The following is a 16,158-nucleotide window of genomic DNA, read 5'->3' on the forward strand; positions in this document are numbered from 1 at the left end:
TATGTATTGTATTTAATAGATAATTTTGCGTATTATATTATTACTATCCTCTAAGAAATAGAAACGTTTGACTGCAACTTTTATTATGACATTTAACAGACGCCTATTGCAGGGACTGCAATAAGGCTAACAACTGATAGCGATGAATGTTCAGTTAGCTAGCCGTTCGGCTTGAGTACGTGAACAGTTGCTCACTGAACGTCCTAAGGAGATACTAAATTGACAGTAGAAAACAGACCTAATGAACATAGAGGTGATATAACAATTAACCAGACTGCTTCTCTCTACGAGGGGCACACAGGGCCAGATAAATAAGGTAACTACTTTTGAGCGGACCGTTTATTCTCTAGAACATGCCTCTTCCTAGTTAGCTGCCAGTTGGCTAAGCTACCTAATATGACCTCCTCTAACTTGCGTTTTCGTGTCTTTAAGTTTTTTGTCCGTTATATATTCATATTACATGTATGTCGTCCATATATGTTCGTGTTAATGCACCACAGAAATTAGACAACATTGGCTTAAGCTAGCTTTTGTGCTATCCTAGTTGTGCTACCTTAATCTACAACACCTCGCGGCCACTGAGCCATCATACATTAGCCTCCGGATATTTGTAATAGTTGAGCCATAGCTTACAGGTTTTAAGCCTATCATTTCTTTATCGATATCAAAATGGTATTTCACAGCGATATGGCAATAGCTACTGTAGAGCTACAAAACACCGGCTACTTTACTATTTGTAAGTTTCCGCACTCAAGCTTTGGAGCGAAGAAAATACCCAATAAACAAGCTCGCTTTGCCTAAAATTAAAGACAACTTTTAGAGCTTCTTCGCGTGGCCAATACCGAGTTTTATGAGAATTTGAACGGTGCAGAAGTAGAACTTCTTTCTTTATTTATCTACACTCATCACACCACCCAAAGGATACGTCCTGTGATTTGAGGTGTCTAAATTTTGTTTGTGTGTGTGGTTGCTTTCAAAGCATTTACTCTGTGTGTTCCCCGTGTTTAGGATGGATCCAGCACTGCTGAGAGAGCGCGAGCTCTTTAAGAAACGGGCTCTGAACACTCCGGCTGTAGAGAAGAGACCTGCGTCTTCTGAAGGTGGTTCCTCTAAAAAAAAGAAGTCAAAGCCGGACAAAGACGTTTCAGCAGCCTCCAAACACAGCTCAGGTCAGACAACGCAATCACTATTCATTCATTATTTGGTTAGGCCTTGCCGTTTGAGAACCAGGCACCTGTGAACCTGAACTTTGAAACTTTTCCACTGCCGGCCCTCTTGTTCATCGGTGTAGCACAGCCTTGATTAGGTGGATTAAGTGTGTTTGTGTTGTGTTGAAGCTAAAGACTATTCTCAGAGAGGTGAGTTGCCTGTTGCTTTTCTAACTCAAGCCTGCAGGAATCCTGTGTTATAATGAGCATTCGTCAGACCCTTCAAACAGGTGGTATTGTGCTGTGGATTTGTAGGAAAGTTGTGACACATGGAGGAGACTGTGATGTTGCCCGTACAGTTTTTTCAACAGTCTACTGAAACAAGTGCTGTCAATCAGAAACCTAAATATCAGATGTAGTGGCACAGCTGTAGTTAAGTAGACTGGGCACTTGTTAGTGTCTGTCTGGGTTCATTTGTCCCACATCCGCAAAGTGTCCCGTTTAGACTCCAACTGCTTCACCTTGTCTCTTGTGGAATATGTTTTACTCTTTATTGTAAACATTCTCCACCACGCCTCTTCTCCGCCATTGCTCCGCGGTGGTGGAATGACCTCCCTCGCTCAGTTAGGACTGCAGAATCGCTTGCCATCTTCCACAGGAAACTGAAAACCCACCTCTTCAGAACCCACCTGTCCCCCACTGCCTAACCTCCCTTTCTTTAAATATATATATATATATATATATATATATATATATAAACGTACTAACCTTGTCCCTATATCGCAAGTCTTGTGTTTATCGTTTGCTGTCACAGAATTCCAGGAGCGTAATACGGAGGGTAGTTAATGTACGGCCTTATTGTGATCTCTGTTTATGAGGCAATGGGATCTGACTGATGCACTTTGGCTAAAAGCGTCTGCTAAATACCAAATTGGAAATTGGACATGGAACTTTCAGTGTGATGTCTTTGCGAGAGCTGTTGTTTCCTGCTGTCTCTCTGCTTGAACATGTCGTATGAGTGCTAATGAGAATGTGAGTAGGACCACAACAACTAACATAGTCACAGTTAACACGGTTATTTATGCACCTCCATGAATGTCTCTCAACATGGTTTTTTTTTTTTTTTTATTGGTTTCAGTTCAAATACACATAATACTTAAGGCAAGTGCAACAGTGTAGTACAAGCATAGCACAAACACGTACACATCAGCTGAGACCAAACTATCCATGCCCTTATTAGGCCCTCCCTCCCTCATACACTGTTCTGGCATGTGTTTCTTTACATGTGTGTACAGACGTGTTTTGTGTGTTGTCCAGAACTGTCGTTGAACTTTGAGCGTGATACAACAACTTAATCTTGCCCTGCTTTACTTGGATGCCCTAGAGAAATTAAGTCAGTCTTAGTTTTGTTTAGTTTTGTATTGTTTTTTTTTTTTTTTCAACGTCAATAGCTTATTGCATGTCAAAGCCTGGTACCTAGAGTTCTCTCTCTCTCTCTCTTTTTCTCTCTCTCTCAATATTATGGAGTATTCTTCTCACTCAGATCAGAGACGCCTCGGGAGAGAGGAAGTATGTGCGAGCTATTTGAACAGTATTAGAGCACTGACAACATTGAACTGAAAAATTAAATTACACTAAGTAGAACACAAACACCACCAATCACTGAAAATCCCTACAGCCCCAGCATTGCCTTCTGTCTCTCTTTCACTCACTCACTCACTCACTCACTCACTCACTCTCTCTATCTCTCTCTCACACTCACTCACTCGCTCACACTCACTCACTCACTCACACTCACTCACTCACTCACTCTCTCTATCTCTCGCTCACACTCACTCACTCGCTCACACTCACTCACTCGCTCTATCTCTCGCTCACACTCACTCACTCTCTCTATCTCTCGCTCACACTCGCTCACTCGCTCGCTCACTCACTCACTCACTCACTCACTCACTCTCTCTCTCTCACTCTCACTCACTCACTCACACTCACTCGCTCACTCGCTCACTCACTCTCTCATTCTCTCACTCACTGTATCACTCTGTCCCCCATTCCCTCCCTCACTCACTCACTCTCTCTCTCTCTCTCACTCACTCACTCATTCTCTCTCTCTCTCTCTCTCTCTCTCTCTCTCTCTCTCACTCGCTCTCTCTCTCACTCACTCACACTCTCTCTCTTTCACACTCTCTTTCTCTAACTCAAACTCTGTCTCTCTCTCTTTCTCTGTGTATTTGCTGCCCAGACTGCCTGAATTATTGCCAAAACAGCAGTGGATCAGTTCACATGGGTAGTGTTGATTCCTGTCCCAACGCTGGGGTTCTTTGCGGACTCGCCGGTCTGTGTGTGCGTGCGTCCGTCTGAAGTGTGTTTGCGTGTGCGTTTTTGTGTGCTTTGGGCGATAGTCCAGGCCCTGATTCAAGATGGCAGTCTCCATCATGGCTTCCGCTGCCACACTCTCTTTCTCTCTCTCTTTCCATCTCTTCCTCGCTGTTTTTTTTTTTTTTTTTTTTTCTTTCTTTCTTCTTTTTTGGCCATGCCGTTAGACCACTTCTGCGTCGGAACCGGACTGCACGGCGCCAGGTTTTCCAGAAGGTTCACTCCGCAGGTCTTTGACCGTTTTCCCTTTCATGAAACAGCCGCAATCAAGCAACTCGTAGAGGAAGGCAAGGGTAGCGAGGGAGAGGACGGTCAGGATGAAGAGCAGAAGGACGACAAAACAGGCCACGTTCCAGCCGTCGTGGAACGGATACACTTGCTGCACCTGTAGCAACATGCCTCCTATGGCAGCACTAGACACATTCATCTCCACCTAGAGAGAGAGACACAGAGAGAGAGACACAGAGAGAGAGACACAGAGAGAAAGAGAGAGACACAGAGAGAGAGACACACAGAGAGAAAGAGAGAGCCGGAGGGAGAGAGACACAGAGAGAGAGAGAGAGAGAATAAAATGTACTTTATTGATCCACAGGGGAAAATTTCTTTATCTCACAGTAGCTTACGAAACAAGTGACGTGAAGATGTTCTAAAACGGAGCGTGTGAAGATGACTGATCCGAGAACGAGTGTCCTACTTTTCGTCAAGTAGAACAGAGCGGTGACACACAAATCATGACCGTCACTTATGGACCGCTGGAGGCTCCTCCCTAATTAACCGTCTCAGAGTCTATGCAACACACACACACACACACAAACATACACACATCATCTGTGCTCAGTAGTGACCCATCCACAAGGTTAAGTGCATTATTGTGTAACGCGAGTAGGGGTACCGCCTGTAATCAGGTTAACGAGGGGAAAAAAACCCGGGTCAATGAGACGGGCTGAGTGTGTATCGTGCACTCACAGTCTCTGTGCCAAGCTCCAGACCCTAACAGCTACATGGCGGGAAGGCAGAACTGCATTCATCATTTCAAATCGTTCGCTGCAAATGCAGCCACTGTAAAGTCGTCCACTGGCTTTGAGTCTGAGCAGCCTATCACGTGGAACATCATATAGATTGTAGAGAGGCTGTGTTGTGTGTGTGTGTGTGTGTGTGTTTGCGCGTGCGTGCGCCAGTCTGCTTGTGTGGGTGGGCAAGAGAAACTGAGCTCAGCATCTAAAACATGTTGGATGCTTTCGTTTTAAAGCTCCGCCCTGTAGCCCTTTTAGCTTTTCTGGTGCTCACACACACACAAACACACTCACTCACTCACTCACTCACTCTCACACACATACACACACACACACACACACATACACACACACACACACACACACACACACACACACACAGAGTGTTTTTCTATCTCTCTCTCTCTCTCTCTCTCTCTCTCTCACAGATACACACACTCACTCACACATACACACACACAGTGTTTTTTTCTCTTTCTCTCTCTCTCTCACTCACTCACTAACACATGGACAGATGGGACTGAATCTTTGGACCTCCACACACTCCCCTTAGGCCCCGCCCACACCCCCCCTGCTGTGTCTGCCTGAGCCCAAACTCCTCATTGTTTCTACTGCAGACATATTACTCTCGTGGGCTTCTCCCCCTGGGCATACTAAACCCCCATCATCCTCCTAGTCTTTTTCTCTGTCTGTCTATCTGTCTGTGTCTGTCTGTCTGTCCGTGTCTTTCTGTATGTATCAGCAGCATGGGGTTCAGCTCGTCCTGCATCATTTGCTAAAATCCTATGTATTCACAGATGTCACTGGCCTTGCACTGGTTGTCAGTTCAGCGCTGGTTCCTGTGTCTGAGGGAGGGATGTTGATAAACAGCGTTGCTTAATAAACTGCTCTCTCTGTCCGGACTCTCTCAGTGTGATGCCTGTGCGTGTCTGATAGGCTTCTGTCGGGGAGATGGTGTGAAAGCGCCGCATCGTTCTGGAAGTCTGTGCAGATAAGGACTTAGCTACGCAATGGTGCAGTTTCAAACTCCCCTTCTCAGAAAGAACGAGGGGGGGTGGGGGGTGTTGTCAAAAAGCGACGTACGGGCTACACTGTCACATACAGAAGGGAAAATGAGATGAGAAATGAATAAATAAAGCCACCGTCCACGCAGTCCAGTCTGATAACACACAACGTTACTGTTGTAGTCCTCTAGCAGTTGGAACAGAACTATTCTTACCGGCAAGCTGTGTGTGGGTGTGTGTGTGTGTGTGTGTGTGTGTGTGTGTGTGTGTGTGTGTGTGTGTGTGTGTGTGTGTGTGTGGGGTGGGTTGGTGTGTGCATGCATGCCTGCTTGCTAGCTGCTTGTTTATGATTGCAATTGGGTGCATGTATGTATGTATGTGTGTGTGTTTGTGTGTGTGTGGGGGTGTGTTTGTTTACGGCAGTGAAAACTGTTTGCTTTAGTTTTACCTCCCAGGGTGTAGCCCTCCTCTCACTGAATGTGATGCACAAAGACAGCGAAGAAACGAGACTTACCTGCGGTTGCCTCGGTCGAAAAAGAGACGACAAGAGAAGGAAAAAAAAAAAAAAGCCTCCCCCGGTCTCCCTTTCCTGTCTCGTGTAACGGTCTCGCTTCTTATCCCTCTCCCTTTCTTTTCTGTTTCTTTATTTCTCCCGTTCTCTTTCGCTCTGCCGCTCCTTGATAGCTTAATCATGCATGGCACAGGCTCTTGTGAGCCTCTGCTGTAACGCCATTGGCCGTCCTCTCCTTCACTCAGCGAGAACAGCCAGCCCCTGTGCTCATTAGCACGCAGCAGCAGGGTTCCGCCCACGCTCTGAATCATTCATGAGTCATAGCTGACCGGCTCATCTGATTGGCCGGGCTCGTGTGGCTGGCCGTATCTGGGGACAGCGCTGTGGTTTTCAGTAGGGTTTTGACCGAGGGGGGGTGGGGTGGGGGGGGTGGTGAAGTGAAGTGATGAGATCATTGTCAGGCTGCAGCGGGGATCACAGTTTGTGCGACGTCTGATGTGCCACAATCAGCAGCTTTTAAAAATAAATGCAAACCACAATCATTAGACCCACAGCTTAAACCTCATTAAGATTATGATCAGTTGTTTTTGTTTTTTTATATTACCATTGTAAATGCATTAATGAAGCACGAGTATGCATTTAATTTTAATTTGTTCTCTTCTTTCTCTCCCTCTCTCTCTGTCTCTCTCTCGCTCTCTCTCTCCCCTTCTCTCTCTCTCCCTCTCTCTCTCTCTCTCTCTCTCTCTTTCTCTAATCTCTATTCTGTCTGTCTCTCTCTCTGTCTCTAACTCAGACTCCAGTAATGGCTCGTTTAATCTTAAAGCTCTCTCTGGGAGTTCAGGCTACAAGTTTGGAGTTTTGGCACGAATTGTCAACTACATGAAGGTACCTCCCCCTCCCTCTCTCTCTCTCTCTCTCTCTCTCTCTCTCTCTCTCTCTCTCTGACACACACGCACGCATGCATGCACATATATGACTGCACTTAAACAACAACAACAGCAAAATAATAATAAATAAATAAGGCGCTGACACATGGACAGCAGTATTGCATATCATGATCTATAATAACACTTTGCTGTAATATAGTTAAAAAATGGCTGCACTTTGCCTTGTATTAACATAAATAGCGACCCTACATACGGAATCGCACATTTCCACGACATTAAAGGCTGTGTTAAACTCTGACACGGTGTGTCTGTTTAAGGATTAGTGTGAGGGTAATTTACACACATCACTGATTGGTGTGGGTGCAATGAGATGGTGTCTCTATAGATGCAGATGATACATATGTGTGTGTGTCTGTGTGTATGTGTGTGTGTGTGTGTGTGTGTGTTTTCCATCTCGTACCGGTCATGTTGGGGTAACATGACCACTATTAAACAGCCTTTCAAACATACTCTGTTTATCATTCTACTCAAAGAGCCTTTCTGTCTCTGTAAAATCAACATCTTGTTTACCAGTTTGTGCCGAAACTCACCAGATCTGCAAGCGCCTGTGTGTGTGTGTTTGTCAGTCTTTAGAAGTGTGTGTGTGTGTGTGTGTGTGTGTGTGTTTGTGAGAAAGAGAATCCAAATCATGACTCATCTGTATTTACATAAAATCTGTCGAATGTTTTTCTTTTCGTGATTTCTAAGACACGAGTTCTGTCTTTTCAGAGTCCTGCTCTACTGATCTATGTTCAGCTACCAAAAGACTGTCCTTTTCTTTGGCTCTGACATCGTGGCGTGGTGTTATGTTGTGTATTTTTGCGGTCAATGTTTTGTTACATATTTTCACACCAGCGTTTTCTGTTGACAGTCAAAGGCATGGTTACATATTGTTTTAACATCATTTTCTCCCTGCCTCTCTCTCTCTCTCTCTCTCTCTCTCTCTCTCTCTCTGTATGTTCAGTTTGTTTCAGTTTCAGTTCATGTCAGTTCGACTGCTCTGTTATAAAGAGCGTCGTTTGCGGCATTGGTAAACATTTGATGGTAACATGGTGATTAAGAGAATTGTTAATGAGAAATGAATGATGATTAATGTAAATAGCCATAAAGCAGTCTCTCTCTCTCTCTCTCTCTCTCAGACGCGGCACCAGCGTGGAGACACCCATCCTCTCACGCTGGAAGAGATTTTAGATGAGACCAAACTGCTGGACATCGGCATGAAACAGAAACAGTGGCTTATGAGCGAGGTGTGTGTGTGTGTGTGTGTTTTATGTTTCTGTTTGCGTGTGTCTTAGCCATAAGAGGAAGCAAATCTTTCCGACTACTCCTCAAAAGGATGTTTTTTTTTGTTTTTTTTTTAAACCTCACCCACTTACACCATTTGACAAATCTGTCCTTTCTCTCCCTCCCTCTCACTTTCTTTCTCTCTCTCTATCCCTCCCACCATCTTGTGCCCCCCCCTTTCTCTCCCCTATCATGTTCTCTCTCCCCCTCCCTCCACACACATGCTCTCCCCGTGGCCCCCCCCCACCCTCTCTCCATCACTCACTCTCTCACTTTCTGTCGCCCCCTCCCCCTCTCTCTCTCTCCCTCCCCCTCTCCCAGGCTCTGGTGAGTAACCCTAAGATAGAGGTGCGGGATGGGAAATATGCCTTCAAACCCAAGTATAACCTGAAGGATAAGAAGGCTTTACTGCGGCTGCTCGACAAACACGACCAGCTCGGCCTGGGCGGGGTCCTGCTGGACGACGTGGAGGAAGGGCTGCCCAACTCTGCCAAGGCTATTAAAGTACTCAACACACACACACACACACACACACACACACAAAGACTGTCTCCCACACACCTGTGGAGGGTGGTTATGAATATGGATGAATTTGTCTCTTTCTGTTTTTGCAGGCTCTTGGAGATCAGATCATCTTTGTCACCAGACCAGACAAGAAGAAGATTCTCTTTTACAACGACAAACACTGCCAGTTTACGGTGGACGAAGGTGAGTAAAACGAGGAAGAAGATGGCGGTGGGGATGAAGGCAAAGCACTTTTTTTTTTTTTAATCCCTCTCAGTTTCAAACGCTTCATTTTAATGCTTTTTTGTCGTTTCACGTTGTTTCAGAGTTTCAGAAGTTGTGGCGCAGTGTTCCGGTAGATTCCATGGACGAAGAAAAGATAGAGGAGTACCTGAAGAAACAGGGCATTTCTTCAATGCAGGAGATTGGACCAAAGAAAACAGTGGGTTATCATTCATGCACACACACACACACACAAACTCACAAGATCACATATCACAATGTTAACACAGAATATTTACAATCCTCTACTTAGCTACACAGTCAAAAGTATGAAAAGGTGTTGTTGTAACAATCTGTTTTCTAACTGGCCATTTGGAGAGTTTTTCTTTTTTTTTTTCCTCCTCCCGTGAATTAACTGTTCTGTGATTGGCTGTCACAGGCACCAATCCAGAAGAGGAAGAAGCCAGGTACCCAGAAGAAGAGACGGTTTAAGACCCATAACGACCATTTGAACGGGGTCTTGGAGGACTACTCAGAGGGGGTTCCCACTAAAAAGTGACGCACACATACACGCACACACACACGCACACGCGCAAAGAGAAATGATCTGCATTGGGATTAAGATACTGGTCTGTGTGTGTGTGTCTTTATCTTATCCTAAAACTGTGTCAAAGCCGAAACCACCAACAATGACATAGACCTTAGACTGTACTGAGGCAAAGACTCATGGGAGTTAACTGTGTATATAGCCGCCCCCCCCCCCCCCCCCCCCCCCCCCTTCCAATTTGTGTCAGTGCTTTAAAGACTCTGAAACATGAAACAGCATTTTTTTGTGGTTCGAGCTTTTTCTGTTTTTTTTGTTTTGTTTTTTTTTTAATTAGATACGGACTGTGTAGAAATTTCCAGAAACACCCAAACATGGTTATGAAGGCCAAGCTGTACATATAAAAGTTTACCTGAACGTTTCTTTCACATTAAAGTAAGAGCGGAAGCAAGGGGGAAAAAAAAAAAAAAGTCTGTTTCTTCTTGTCGGAAAGTTGTAATAAATGCCTGTGTTATAAATATAACTAAAGAGTCACATTTTATACCAGCCTAAGAGAGATTGAAATGACTCGTAGATCAATAAGTGAAGGATGGAGGAAAAAAAAAAAATATTCAGTGTCTGTTGGAATGATACTACAGCGGGTTCGGAAAACAAATCCCTCTTTCAAAGCCAAATGTGTTTTCCCTCATCGCTACTGTTGTTGAGCAGTGAAGTGTTTTTTTTTCTTAGACCTTCAACATGGAGAAATATGTTTGAGTGAGTAAACAGTCCAAACACTAACAGACACTAGATAGAAGTGCTATTCATTCCAAATATCTAGTACTTACGTCTTACAAACTGTGTGTAGCTGTTGAATGGTTAGGTGGAAGAGTATTGGGTACTATCTACTGTAGGTATGGTGATAATTTTGGTGCTGAAATTCAGTGACATTTGGATATGTTTAATGAAGGGCTGTAACCCCGTGTTACAGTAGGAGACTGAGTGAGACCATACAAGTGCACCGGTTTACCCCACCAGAGTGGATCTACTCTCTCTCTCTCTCTCTCACTTTCTCTCTCACCTTTTCTCTCTTTGTCTCTCTCTCTCTCTCACTTTCTCTCTCTCTCGCGCTCTCTCTCTCTCTCTCTGACTCTGCACTTTGAGGTTGAAAAGGAGGCTGTTACTACACGTCTGTCGCTGCTGCATTGACTTCCTCCTCTCTCAGGTTAAATCAGTGATCAAAGCCTTTGGAAGTGCCCCCCTTCACACACCCCCCCCCATTCCACACACGTTTACACATTTACACACACACACACACACACACAGGGGATCCTCAGGTGAATGCACACAACACTGGTAGCTAATACAGGCCTTCATATTCAGCCAATATCTGATGTAATGAGCGTTAAATGTTTGTGTTTGGGTCGGTGTCCTTATCAGAAAATATTTGGACCCCAGTTCTAACCTACAGAGAAAGGATCTCTGTTATACCATAATACAGGCTTAAAAAAAATCCAAATTGAAATCCAAACCTTTTTTTTCCGGTCAATTTTCTCAGAGTGGAAAACCAGTCATTGATGTTCCAGACAACCGGCACGAGTATCATACTGAAAGGGGGAACTTTTGGCCTGTGTTTCAGCTTCTTGTTCGATGTGGAAAATGGTAGACCGTTCTATTTTCTTTTTTTTCTTTTTTTTTTTTTTTTTGCCACCGCTAATTTTCCCCTCTGTCTGAACAACGGAAACAATCTGTTCCGATGACCAACGGCCATAATAACGCGTGCCGATACTGCTAACGCTACGCTGCACAGCAGACGACAGAGTTCTTTTGGTGGAGCTTCTGTGACGAATTTGTGCCTGTAGCCAGTTTCATTTAGGTCAAAAAGCATCAGGTTTGCGTCAGGTGCTGAAATTTTATGCCACATAGTTATAATATCACTTAAGAGAGGAGTTGTTGTTTTTTTTTTTTTTTGTCAGATCCGTTATCAGGCAGGCGAGAGAGATGTAGACCATTCAGGATATTACAGCACACACAAGCGATGGCTTTTTCCTTCTTTTCAGTTCACCGTTAGCCCCTGCGTAGCCTGTCCAATGTCTCTCTTCTACCGAGGACAAAAATAAAAAATAGATGATGTTATAAATGATGAATGATTTCAATTCCCGGGTTACAACCCTGTAAAAGGAGAACGGTGTTTTTATATATTGGTCTTAAACATATGGCTGTCCCTCACTACATTAGAAGCGTTAAGCGAATTATACTCATAGACAAAACAGGAAACAAGAACTTCCTGTTTATCCTCTGCGGTTTTACTGGCAGTAGAAGTTTCTTTTTCCATTGCACCAAACAGTCAGTTCTCTGAAAACGCCTTTGATAACTCAGACCCAAAACTCTTAATGGTGTGTGTGTGTGTTGGAGAGAGAGAGTGTGTGTGAGTGTGTGTGTGTGTGTGTAAGGCTGTGTGTCCTAATCGTTATGTCTGTTTGTCCTGGTGCTTTGACAAAGATGGTGAAGATTTAGAAGACGGAAAGGACGCGATCTGCCACAGACACACTTTGGTGAGATTTCAATAACAGATTTAAGAATAAAAAAAAACACACACACATCAGAGATTTTATAGATGTAATTCGTATCTCTAGTAGTTTCTGTAAGGTAAAAAAAAGGGAGTTGACTGCCAAAATGTTTGTATCTGTCAAACTATTCTGCATTTGATCGTAAAGCGTGTGACCTCCTGTTATAACAGCTGTCTTATTTGTTCCTTTCGGACGAGTTTGATCTGGTCCCACGCGGAAAGCATTCAGTCAAACACCAGCACTTCATTTCAGAAGCATTGTCCTTTGCGCAGTGCTGAAAATAAATACGCAAAAAAAAAAAAAAGATTTTGTTTTTCCTTCGCAGTGTTTCTGTAACATTGAATCGATTATCTGTGCTACTAAAAAAAAAAAGAGAAGAAATGCCAACTTTCAACTGGCGTTTTGGATGACTCACTAACTGATGCTGGGACCACAGACTCTTAATCAACCCAGATCAGAGGGCATGATCGTTTCTGTGAGAATATGTTCTGTGTTTGACTTAAAAACCTGGCTCTGCTTCATTCTAAACACTGTTTTTAGTGGTTTGAGTTGAAATGATGGAAATCAAGGCTTACAAAAAAAAAATCTATATAAAGAACAAACCCTGTAAATTGCCAACGTATTTAATGAGCTTCTGTGATTTATTTTAAACTACAAAATAGTGACAAAACTGTGTATGTGTGTGTCTGTGTGTGAAGTTTGCGGTCCAGAGTCACGCCCAAACGTCAGAATGTCGAAGGTTACGAAATTTTCTGTGAATTAAATCCAAAATAAACGCAACCCCATATACACAAACATATACTTTGCACACAAACGACTGTGAGTCAAAGTTAACCTTATGACGGTCCAGTTTATTCACCGACAAACTTCATTTCCCACAGCGGGTTGACTCATCGCATTACATACAGTGTGTTTGGCTAAAACCTTCAGATAAATAAAAGGAAATTAGAAAACTGTTATAAATTATTATCCGTATAAAACAAAATCTGCAAAACAGAAAATATCCTTTGCAAGTTCGAGCACTAACAGTATAACCATAGTGTAAAACAGATCTCAAGTAACAACGGAATATAACTAACAATTCATTTCGTCTGGCATCCTCACTCCCACACACACACACACACACACGCTTAAATATTTCACACATTTGAAAACTCAGTTTCTATCACGGTTGGGTTTTTTTTTTTTCATGCTAATTAATTACAAAGCCCTTGTTTAGTTGAGTCAGAAATTATAAAAAAAATGCGACGCGCGAGTGGCGTCTTTTCAGCACCGGCAGAAAAGAGAGGGGAAAAAAAAAAAAGAGGAGAGGAAATATGCAGCTATTTATAGGAGGAATGAGTCATTCAGTCATGAAGGGTTAGAGAGTCTAGACTACAGGTTCATTACTTTGACCTTACTGTCAGTCCACACACTGCAGTGTGGTGTCAGGATGACACCTCTGGGTGTAGTTAGCGCGCCGTTACACCCTGGGACTGTTAATGACGGTGATGATGATGTTGATGACGAAGATGATGATGATGATGATGCGTTGTAGTGTACTGAGGCTGGGGTTAGTTCTTGTTGCTGGATTTGACAGTCTTCTTTAGATGATGATAATTGGGCAGAATCTTCATAAGAAAATCCAACTGTAGAGTTTGAGGCTGGAGGGGGGGGGGACAGGACGGAGCAGAGACAGAGAGTGGTAAAAAAAAAAAAAAGAAAGTGTTTATCTACTGATATGTACAAAAAAAAAAGTCACAATGGAATACTAAGACTTAATTGTGAGGTATATCTGTAATCACTGAAATGTATCGTAACAATGCAACCGCTGATTATGAAAAGTTTCATTCTAAAACAAACAAGGCATAATAATAACATAAAACATAGTGATATGTGGTAACTGTGTAACCCTTTACTCCTGCCTGTAATGTGTTATTGCAATGGTCATAACCCGAATCAACACAGAGCTCTCTCCGTGTCTGTCAGTTTTACAGAAATAGAAAACGGACTGTGTGTGTGTGTGTGTGTGTGTGTGTGTGGACTCGAGCGTACCTGCGGTCTCTCCGTTTGCACGCGCCTTAGGCATCCAGAACCATAGATGACGGTGTTCTCTGGTATGACCTCACACGTATTCACCTGACAACACGTTCCGATTATACAGCCGCTAGTCAGGACGACGTTTCTGCCAACATCGGCTAGTGTAACACAAACGCAGCGGGAGACAGAAAGGCAGACACAAACACAATATGAAAGCAAATTAGTTTATTAACAACCAGTAGTGCCTTAAAAGGCCTACAGGAGATGCAAAGCCGCGTCTTACCTTTCGACTCGATGACATTGTTATCACCAATTTTCAGAGCCTGGGACACTGTAGTTATGGCTAAGGATGCTCTCATAGAACAAATATTTTTTTAGTGTTACTACTTAGTATTAATACTTAATGATAAGATTTGAAGATTTGTATTCTAATGTGTACGTAGTCTAATGATGAAAGGATACCACAACCAACCTCAAACACGTTGTTTATGCCGATGGTCATGGTTTTCGGTTCAACCTCCGAATCCGGAGTGATATTTTCAGGGTAACTGACGGTATATGATCAAAACATGTGAAAAAACATGTGTGAGAGAGAGAGAGAGAGAGAGAGACAGAGCAAGAGAGAGAGTCACCTATTTATAATCAGCGCTTGCTCCTCTATTAAATTTCCCTCCCCGATAACGATCGGCCCGGCCTCAGCGATGATGCGGGCTTTGGGATGGACAACTGAGCGCGCGCCTGCAGTTAGACAGGACCACGGATTAGGTGGCAATACACCGTCAGTAACTACATGTGTAGACTGACATTAAGACTTAAAACAAACTTTAAAAGATGTACAAACAGAGAAATGAAACGGTGACGTTACCTATGGTGACATCTCCTCTTATTTCGCTCTCCACACAGACCACCGCTCCAGTCGCGATTTTTACACTTCAAAACACAAAGAAACTGTCTGTTATACCCATCTTTATACATCGTCTGCTAAAGCTTAGCTAACTTTAGTGAAATCAAGGCTTTTGCCAGTATTTCAGCACTTCGGGAACAGTACAAGGACGTTCGAATGTAACTGTAATAAATTAATTTGAACAACCTGGCTTCAGGTAAATGAAGAATTTCGAGCTCGTTAAGAAACATTGTTCTCGAATCAGCTGCAATAGATGCATTACTTCAAGATAAACAGTCATTTGCAAAACTGTAAAATATCCTAACCTGGGATTCTGCGTAGATATCTTTTTTTCTTTCTTTTTCTTTAACATCAGTAAAAAAATAAAGTATATATTCGATATATGCATGCTTAATTTGTTTAGTTAACCTACCTGACTAGCTTCAAATAGCAACCTCATTCTGATGGATTGCTAGTTTGTTAGCTCAATTAACATTAAACAACGTCAGTTACAAAAAGCAAGCTAAATAAACATTTGACACTTGCCGAAGAAATTTCCCAGACTGAGTGATTAGGGATAACTGTTTACCTTTTCTGGGCTGCTTGTTTGTCTGCCATCCTCTTCTTGGAACTTTCACAACTCGACAATCGACTTCCTTGCCTGAAGCCAAGATTTCGAAGGCGCATGCTTGATGAGGTGATGATCGATAATCCAGATTTTTCTGCTGCCACCTACCGGAAAAATACAAACATTACATTATATATGTTAAAGGCATCAACCATTTTGATATACAAAACATTATCTTAGTATGTAAAATCCATTCCCGTTTCTTAGGAGCAGAGATAGATGTGGTTGGTCCCTACAGAGTAATTATCTACAAAACATTTCTCTCCGCCAAAGCAGTGGTAAAACAGATAAAGCAAGGGAAGATCCAGAGTCTTCACTACTGATAGCAATCTGGAGTCGCCATGCCAACAGTTCCAGCGCTGATTAACCTCAAAATTCTAGGGCCATGGTACTCGAGGTGCTGGTAATCACCGCAACAACATCACCAGCATAGCAATGTAGCCTCGAGGCTCTTCTCTGCATACTTACACGCGCACACACTCACACACTGCTTATGCACTGGGACAGTTCCGTGACGAGTTTTTCTCCCCCCCTCTTCTTTTTCTGA

At 43.2% G+C, this 16,158-nt stretch overlaps 3 protein-coding genes across 3 annotated transcripts; 1 reads left to right on the forward strand and 2 right to left on the reverse strand.

Annotated features, from left to right (window-relative positions):
- The first annotated feature begins 170 nt into the window (after nt 1–170).
- On the forward strand, nt 171–9,734 carry gtf2e2 (general transcription factor IIE, polypeptide 2, beta). The gene is made up of 8 exons (XM_030787910.1): nt 171–316; nt 1,009–1,169; nt 6,846–6,937; nt 8,118–8,225; nt 8,584–8,766; nt 8,877–8,970; nt 9,093–9,208; nt 9,428–9,734. Exons 2-8 carry the CDS (start codon nt 1,010–1,012, stop codon nt 9,545–9,547), a joined length of 873 nt encoding a protein of 290 aa, XP_030643770.1. The 5' UTR covers nt 171–316; nt 1,009; the 3' UTR covers nt 9,548–9,734.
- On the reverse strand, nt 3,688–6,196 carry smim18 (small integral membrane protein 18). Its single transcript, XM_030787911.1, has 2 exons — nt 6,056–6,196; nt 3,688–3,957 (listed from the first exon to the last, which is right to left on the reverse strand). Exon 2 carries the CDS (start codon nt 3,949–3,951, stop codon nt 3,688–3,690), a length of 264 nt encoding a protein of 87 aa, XP_030643771.1. The 5' UTR covers nt 3,952–3,957; nt 6,056–6,196.
- Nucleotides 9,735–13,422: 3,688 nt separating the features above from the next.
- On the reverse strand, nt 13,423–15,620 carry LOC115823883 (dynactin subunit 6-like). The gene is made up of 7 exons (XM_030787913.1): nt 15,573–15,620; nt 14,966–15,030; nt 14,733–14,838; nt 14,563–14,648; nt 14,384–14,431; nt 14,116–14,258; nt 13,423–13,724 (listed from the first exon to the last, which is right to left on the reverse strand). Exons 1-7 carry the CDS (start codon nt 15,599–15,601, stop codon nt 13,635–13,637), a joined length of 567 nt encoding a protein of 188 aa, XP_030643773.1. The 5' UTR covers nt 15,602–15,620; the 3' UTR covers nt 13,423–13,634.
- Between the last annotated feature and the right edge of the window lie 538 nt (nt 15,621–16,158).

Source organism: Chanos chanos, chromosome 11 (assembly GCF_902362185.1).
Source record: "Chanos chanos chromosome 11, fChaCha1.1, whole genome shotgun sequence".
NCBI lineage: Eukaryota > Metazoa > Chordata > Actinopteri > Gonorynchiformes > Chanidae > Chanos > Chanos chanos.